Source organism: Rhipicephalus sanguineus, unplaced genomic scaffold (assembly GCF_013339695.2).
Source record: "Rhipicephalus sanguineus isolate Rsan-2018 unplaced genomic scaffold, BIME_Rsan_1.4 Seq244, whole genome shotgun sequence".
NCBI classification, from domain to species: domain Eukaryota; kingdom Metazoa; phylum Arthropoda; class Arachnida; order Ixodida; family Ixodidae; genus Rhipicephalus; species Rhipicephalus sanguineus.
Window position 1 is genome coordinate 133,584 of NW_023614852.1, and position 8,394 is coordinate 141,977.

The 8,394-nt window shown below is 42.0% G+C and overlaps 1 protein-coding gene across 1 annotated transcript; it reads right to left on the reverse strand.

Annotated features, from left to right (window-relative positions):
• Positions 1-6,065: 6,065 nt before the first annotated feature.
• Positions 6,066-7,711, reverse strand: LOC119376844 (uncharacterized). The gene is made up of 9 exons (XM_037646536.2): positions 7,440-7,711; positions 7,285-7,364; positions 7,067-7,157; positions 6,922-7,010; positions 6,758-6,833; positions 6,666-6,701; positions 6,569-6,607; positions 6,268-6,312; positions 6,066-6,139 (listed from the first exon to the last, which is right to left on the reverse strand). Exons 1-9 carry the CDS (start codon positions 7,672-7,674, stop codon positions 6,066-6,068), a joined length of 765 nt encoding a protein of 254 aa, XP_037502464.2. The 5' UTR covers positions 7,675-7,711.
• Between the last annotated feature and the right edge of the window lie 683 nt (positions 7,712-8,394).

Sequence of the window (8,394 nt, forward strand, 5' to 3'; positions counted from 1 at the left end):
GGCTTAGCTTGGCTGGCTTGGCCGCAAGCTCGGCTTGTCTTCGTATCGGGCGAGCGCGGATGGCGCGCCGGACGCACGACGTTTGCACCTGATTTGCACCACATTATTTTCGCCTGTACTTTTATAGCGCTACTTGTCTTGCTTAGCATAAATTGCTGTAAAATTTAAATATTATTCAAAGCTTCTTTTTAAGGTTCGGACATTCTGTAGAAGCAAGGAACGTGAAAAAGTTCATAACAATTACCACGCAGCATCTCTGGCGCCACGTCGCGCACCGGTTCACTTTTTGGTCAATCGGCTGTTTCTATGCCGGTTGCGGTCTCATGGCAGTTTCTATGTTATTATTCTATGGTGTTTAACAACACCTCGCTATTTAGGCGCTGCTGTGTTGTCGATTCATTCGCAAGCATCGTGCGTTTGCACATTTTTCTTTAGCGTGCTTTACCAGTGCCTGTTTACCGCAGGGCAGGTACGGAGACACTGTACTGTCGTGGTAGACACGCAGTTTTTCTATAACATTATAGCCGCGCGAGTTGCTGACAGCGTACGTTAACGTGAGTAGATTATCAAAGTGGCATGATTAGAAAAGCTACGTGCCAACCACGACGGTAAGTATTTCCGAACGGTAAAGCGGCGCTGAAAAACCTTTCGTTGCGCCACGTGTGTCTCGTCACCCTCGCTCGATCATGATCTTCGTTTCAACATGAGAAGCCGATCGAGTGCTCTGCTCAACCGCGGTTAATGAAGCGGAATCACTGTTTATTTGGAGCCTGGATATCAGGCCCGTAGCCAGGAATCTTTTTTTGGGGGGGGGGGGGGGGGGGGGACTTGGTGAAGGCCTGACTATTCGAGAAAAACACTATTTTCATTTTTTCGGTAAAACACCCCTTAGGCAGCGCACAATTGGGACCACTTGCTTCAATATAACTGGTTAGGGTTTCCAACTGGGACCCGCTGCTTCCAGTTCAACTGGTCATGGTTCCATTGGTGGCCAGTTGAGTTGTAACTGGGACAGCTGCTAACTGGAACCAGTTGCAACTGGAATCAACTGGGACCAGTTGAGTTGTAACTGGGACAGCTGCTAACTGGAACCAGTTGCAACTGGAATCAACTGGAACCAGTTGAGTTGTAACTGGACCAGCTGCTAACTGGAACCAGTTGCAACTGGAATCAACTGGGACCCATTGGTTTCCAACTGGGGCCAGTTGGACTGCAACTGGGACCATTTGATCCCAGTTAATACCAGTTGAAACCAGTTGGATTCCCAGTTGCACATTTTCACCTGGGAGACATTGTCATTTAGCAAATAAAAGCTTTCTTTCATGCACTTCGCACACTTACCGCATGTGGTTGGTGTGTTAGACCCTGCGGTCCCATGGCAGTCTTGCTTATTGCCGCTCGGCTATACTTTATAGAAAGCATCAAAGGCGTGAGGCTGGCCGGATTGGCTGTCAGACAAATTTAAGGCCAGCCTCACGGCGTTGATGCTTTCTATAAGTATAGCCCACCAGCTAAGAGCCAGACTGCAGTGGGAGCGCAGGTCTCTAGCACACAAAACTATACATGCAGCAAGCCTGAGGAAGTGCATAGAAAAAAAGTTCTCATTCACAAAATTTTAGCAATGTTTGGTAAAGAAAGCCCCAACCAGCTGGCATTATCATCAAGCACAAGCTGCCGTCTAACCTGCATGTTTATGCTGAGTCCAAGGCCTGAGAGATTTATTGCAGCAGGACAGCACATTGTTTCAAACACAATTTATGAACATAAAATGACATCAGTCTTTGAATGTAAGGGTAATGTAAGTGAAGTTATGGGAATAAATTATTACTGACAGAAGTCTTCAACAAAGTTCGCCTTGAAGCTTCAAGTTATGTGAATGAAAAATTACTGAACAAAAGTCTTCAATGAGTTCGCCCTTGAACGCTTCGAAGTGATGTGAATGAAAAATTGCTGAACAAAAGTCTTCAACGAAGTTCCCCTTTAAGCTTCATCCTGCTGCACGGCTACTCATCACAACCACTTGATCCTAAGAATACAACCAAAAAGAGAGTCAATATAAGCTATCCAAAAACAGCGAAAAGAAATACTATAAGACATTCCAAGCATGAGCATACCAGCAGTACTGCTACTCAATATTACCATGAGAAAGAAATGCTTGGCTTGGATTATATGCCCCACTCCTCAACTTAGCAGAAGAAATTGAGACAGATGATGCATACTGCAGAAACACAGCAAATGCAGGATTAATAATGCATACATGAGCAATAACCCACGTTACTCATTTCAGCATATGTAAGTATAGCTATTCCTAGAAGCTAAAGAGCACTCTGAAATGCCCTTGGGCCTTAAGAGTATCAATAAATAAATACAAAGACCTTTCACTAATTCGTGCTTCGTTGTAAATTTCAGTTTCGGAACATCATACTACAAAGAGTGATGTTTCATACTAAAGTGCAGCAGATAAGAGCTACACTGGACACACATTTGAGTTTCCAGTGTATGCCTAATTGTCTGCCACATTGTGTCATAAAGTTATGGGATAACATTCAACTTGTTGAAAATTTCTCAGGTGGCAACTTAACGTCCAAATATGATGAGAAACATAACCATTAAAGGGCTCAACAATTGATCAGAACATGTCACAAGATTCTAGTGGAAATGAAAACTAACTTTCGGGACTATTTTTATCATGGTGCTTGTGATTTAAGTAGGAAGTATAAAGTGCTATAGAAAGTTAAAAAAAAATGCATGTACCGCTTCTGCAGGGAAGGCTTGGTACAATGTGACAGAGAATTGAGCTAACTATGCAATTTCTTGTCATTTAATACATTATACTTTCTTGCTTAAACTGTGGTCTTTATGTCACACAGCCATGTGCACTTTATTTATTCCATAGCATTACAAGATAAAAAAAAAATGTTCTGAGAAGCAAAGCCAGCATCACGGCAACGGTGGAACAGCACACCTGCTGTGAACTGTGGTGTCCATGATTGCATGGAGATGCACTCAAGTGCTTTTGTAGGCAAACTTAAGAGTGATTACATATACTGTAGTCTTCATGTGAGATACAAAAAGCTGTTTACTAGTTTTACCATAAATGGGTGCCACCACTGGATGAGCAGAACTACTGATATAGCCTATAAACTCTCGCAAATGCTGGCATATGATTTTATCATGCTCACATATCACTGTTTCTAGCATGTTTCCAAGCACAACTCAATCTACAGAGCAGATAGAAAATTTTAAAAAAACGTTCTACAGTGCTTTCCATTTACATCACACTGACTGGATACTGTGACCAATGAGCTTCGATTGCAACAGAAAAAAACTGGGCACTGCAGAAATTAGCTGTCAGTTCCTTTAAGCTTACTGCAAAATGCATAGCAGGTTTATTACCTCTTGCTGCATTCCTGTGCCTTGCTGGGGCATGACGCAGCCATTCTCGAATGGCTGCCTCATTGGCAAATTTATTTGCAGCGTGAACCTTTTGCACAGCACCTTTGAGAAAGTCAAAGCAATAATTGAGAGACAAAAAGTGACACCAACTTAAACATTCAATCAAGCCAACAGCCTGATTTTCTTTCCGATGACAACCGTCAAAGGCGGATACAAGATTTTGTCCGGGGGGGGGGGGCAGCTAATGAGAAGTCTGATACTTAAAGCTTTAAATTTGTAATAAATTTGTAAATGCAAGTGACTTATTTAGTAATATTTTGTGCACTATGATTATATTCCCCATGTTGGTTCCTTTATCGATCTTAGCTCTACTTCCATGTTCAAAATGATGTATATATTTCACTATTCTATTGATTGGTATAAATATGCAAACGTGACTGTGCTGCCGTGAACCCTTGCGATAGGAGCAAAAACAAAACCAAAAGACAGCTTTCTTTCACCTCTTTTCCACCCGTTTTTAAGAGGGACTAAACACGAAGTTGATTCATTGATAAACTACACACACACTCGGCTTTCAAGAATTAAGGAGGGGAAGGAGTTAGGACATCTGACCCCCCCCCCCCCTCCGGATCCACCAGTAAAAACACTATAACAACAATACCCCTGCGTAGAGTAGCCAACTGGACTGCTGTCTGGTTAACCTCCCTGCCTTCTCCCTTTCTGTAATCCTAGAAGCAAAAGCATGATGCTTAAAACATTTAAAGCAAAGTCCAAATGGCAGCCACCTGACAGTTTTTAGTTGAACGGAGAGACCTCTTTCACCAAGGAAACAAGAGAAGCTATCAATCAAGTACATGAAAAACACTTACTTATTATGCAAGAGGCAAGACGGAGCTCGCTGAATCTACGCTTTCCTTTTTTTCCAAGCCATGAGATTCCGCTGCAAGATTGTCACAGAGCAGGTAGCAAAGAATTCTTTTTGTGCACGCAGCAGCATTGATTCCACCTTTGTTGGCAAGCTCTTCCACCTGAAATAGAGGCAAGCCAATATACACTTATCGTAAGCATGCAATTAAAAACTGCACATATCTCATGAATATATATAAAATAATGGCTTTACTAAAAGAGTACATCGACTACTTCAAATTTTCTATAAATATATGTAACCTAGGGGACAAATTAAAATTCTATTAAGTGCTGGCTGAGGATTTACACACTGCACTAGTGTTGAAAAGAAGGAAGACATTAGGTGGCCCTCAGACAGCAAAACACACACAACACACAACCTCAATGCACTTACAAGCACATCTTTCATCTGGCCAGTCAACTTGTTATCGAACTGTTTCAGTGACTCGTACTCCGAGAACGGGCTGGAAACTAAAGGTGCATTTCCTTTGGCAGCATTGGACCGAAGCCGGCCGATCAGCCCATGTATAAGTTCCCCATGCTGCTTTTGAACCATTCGCAGCACTGTCAGCTTCACGAGTACTTCATGCTGGAACTCCGAAATAAAATGGTACAAAAAGCCTGCAGACCCCTAACAACCAATCTTTGTTTGTGACTTTTGTGCTAATTTGTAGCTCTGATAATCCCAAATTGAACTTCAAATATTGTAATGCATCATAACTATCCAAGTATAATTATGATCAATTTCGACATCACTCAAAACTCCCACCTAAAATTATAAACTAGTGGCCTACCACAGGGGAGTGCCCTAATGCCAGATGTGCTAAGGTTGAAGCTTGGGCTAGTGAGTTGGTAGATAGTGCGAAGAAGGGGAACAGCGCTAAAATTTTTTAACAAACACAAAGAAAGACGGACGACGTGGATGGCCAGATGTGGTTGCACTTTGGCGACCTTGAAAGTGCATGTGAATGCTTTAGTGGAAGTTAGGGTGTGACACTCCAGGCAAGTGTTAGCGCGGAAATTTCTGTAAACAATTAAACGACACAACACACCCACCTGCCGAGCACCCACATTTCTATCACGAGTGTGCCCTTTTGAAAAAAAAAATTCCTTGCTACAGTACTCAAAAAAGCCATGCACTGGTGCCAACAGCCAGAACCACGTTGACAGCAGCCACACAACAGAGTGAAGAATAACGCTGCAAACTTGTCTGTGAGACTGAGAATACTCTCATTAATCGTTAAACATCACAGGAGGCCCCTGTCCTAATCATACTAGTGACAATATCCAGATGTGCTGCCTACTCAGATGAACAGTCACGGTTATTCAAAACCAAATTAAAATTTCTCAAAGGCAACATTCACCACATTAATTTGGAACGATGTGCTCAAGTCAGTAATGCCTGTGTACGCTAGACAATCAATGAACACAAACATTTCAAGCTTTAACATTCGATGTCGGGAGTCCTTTACAGAAACTTCATGTATGCTAATCAGTCAGGCACACATGGGAAGAATGAATAGAAAGAGAGAAAAACGAAGGCGAAAGGCAGGGAGGTTAACCAAGCTTGGCTTGGCTGGCTACCCTACACGGAGGTGGAGGAATAAGACAAGCTTTACTTTAGTGAATACGTGAAAAGCTGTATTGACAACAAAAAACAGCACACTAATTCCTCTCAAGTATACTAGCCCTACATTGCACCTGGCAACATGAACATGCATCCAAAGTTGCACTTTAACCAGACAATACCTATGAAAATCTCATTAGTTGATGCTGAACGTACCCTCTGGGGTTAGCGCCTTCCTGTTTTTTGCCCGTGCAGGAGGTGAAGCCATGGCTGCAGACAAAACATGAAAATTTTAATGCAGGTTTGGTTAAAAAAGTGTCAGTACTGGACTGATAAGTTTACCGGGGGCACATATATAACTGAAAACACATGACTAACGAGAAGCTTTCACAGTTTACCAGAGTCACGCATGCCAGCTTCAGTCTCCTGGCCATCCAGCATCTCTGCAAAGAAAGTGCTGCAACGTCACCCAGCTGCCCAGAATATAGGGATGACTAAATATCCATTCAAGGGAAACTATGCAATTTATTGTGCTGGGCTCCTAGCAGCCCTACAACTTGGCCTAGAAATCTTAAGTTTTAGATACAGCTAAATTGATTTACATGCTTCAATGGCGCCTTTATAAGGATACTTTTTTAAAATTACATATAAGTTAATATATGCTCTCCAGCATAAGGAAAGTGGAAGTACAATGCTTACCACAACCATCTTCCGATTCGTCAGAGTCACTTGAAAGATCTGCAAAGTATTGAGTAGTTAGTCAACTGAAGATGAGGCCAGAAATGTGGATGATTACCTTCAGTGTTTTCTGCCGGAGTGTCGCAGTCTCTGTCTGCAAATTCAAAACCATGTCAGACAAGCAGCACTCTTAAGGACTTATTTGCTTACGTGTTGAACCAGATGGGCCAGGGAAGCTGCTGGGGGGTTTCAAAAGAGCATTGAAGGTGTGGCTTGGCTTTGACATCTTAAAAAGAAATATGCAGCATTGACCGAGTGTGGCAACAAAGAGAGACTTAGTATGACGTATTGTAAAAGGGTGAGCTGCTGCTTGCCTGTCCTTTCTGTTGGTTGCCAATCTCTTGCAACTGGTTTCCTCCTTCGTGAAATTCGTCGCAAGCATTTGCACAAGTGTTCTCCATTCCTGCATGCAAAAAGGAATATTACAAAAGAGAATAATCTCTTCGTATGACAACTTACGTTCATCTGTGGACGGTCCATTTGAACCAGTGAGGCGTGAATGAAAAGTAGGCACTTCATCATCGCTGATGTAACGACTTGGCTTTGACACCTTATTAAAAAGACAGAACAGACTGTGGGCTTTGTCTCGAAACTGCACAGCAGGTTCGAGGAGTGGGGAAAAAAGAACATAAATGCGATATGAGTAGCATGATGGTAAACCAAAGGGTCAGTCTAACCTTCCGTTTCTGAAGGTGCTCAGATTCAACATCAGAGTACTGAGCTTGATCCAGATTTCTACGAGCCTCTTGATATGTGCCTATAATAAGAACCCGCATATTCAGAGAAACTGCATGCATCATACTCAAGTTAAAGCTATCCATAATAAACTTACTGTAGGTAGTTTTCACCACAATGCTGTACATTTTCCAGTCTTTGTTGGGGGCTTTTGCTTTTTGAACAGTCGCCATTTTGCAGCCAGGTCCTGGTGGCCAATAGCATTTGCCACCAACAATCCATATGTTGGGCACAACAGCTACTGTTTTCTCTTCAGTAAATTCCACAATGGAAAAGCGCATCTGTAAAAAATTGTCTGTGACCACTCTCAGACAAAAAATGAACATAAACATCGACTGGTTAAAATTTTTTCGCAAAAGCTAACGCGAACAACTGCTTTTGTTTTACAGTGTTCTCAGATTTCAGTGGACATATTAGACATCTCATCTGCCAAACTAACTTCATAAAAAAGTAACAAAATTATAAATGTTGTACAGAAATTTTTAGTTGCAGAAGCTACAACATGACATAATGTCAGCACCACCTTTCTTTATTCAGCTACTATCAAACACCATTAATACACTCACTTAAGTGGCAGCATGAAGAAACATCGCTATGCTGAATGCATTTTTTAGAAGAGATTAAAATATTTTTCTATCAGAATGTTAGCACAAATTTCAGTTCTTTGTTGCTGTAGCCTGCATTCAACAAATTAGCAAGGAGCTAGAACATAAACAGCGTTTATTCTTTCAACATAGGAACAGTGTTCGAGCTAGCTCGTATGAAGTAAAGGTACAACTACAAACTTATCATGGTAAGGAAGGATAACCAGCTTGTTCTGAATGTCAGTGATTGACCAGCACTGGACATTTGAAAGCCTGTCAACAACAGCAATACTGAGCCTAGTAGAGTCAAACGGTTGTGTGTACAGTGGTTTCACTTCTAGAAACTGCCTTCCTACAATGCAAGGGCTCTCATCTTGGCTACTGTGTGCTATAGCGTCAACAAGGGCAATCGCATTTCCAACTTTGCAGCAGTTGTTGGCTGCTTTAAGGGTAACCGTAAAGGAACGA

What these genes read in the sequence shown, in the direction of transcription:
- LOC119376844 (XM_037646536.2), bottom strand. Translation starts at nt 7,674, where the DNA reads ATGTTTATGTTCATTTTTTGTCTGAGAGTGGTCACAGACAATTTTTTA. An exon ending in AGCACCTTCAGAAACGGAAG is followed by an intron (nt 7,158 to 7,284) that starts GTTAGACTGACC and finishes CTTTTTAATAAG; the next exon opens with GTGTCAAAGCCAAGTCGTTA. An exon ending in AGCTGGCATGCGTGACTCTG is followed by an intron (nt 6,140 to 6,267) that starts GTAAACTGTGAA and finishes TTTTGTCTGCAG; the next exon opens with CCATGGCTTCACCTCCTGCA.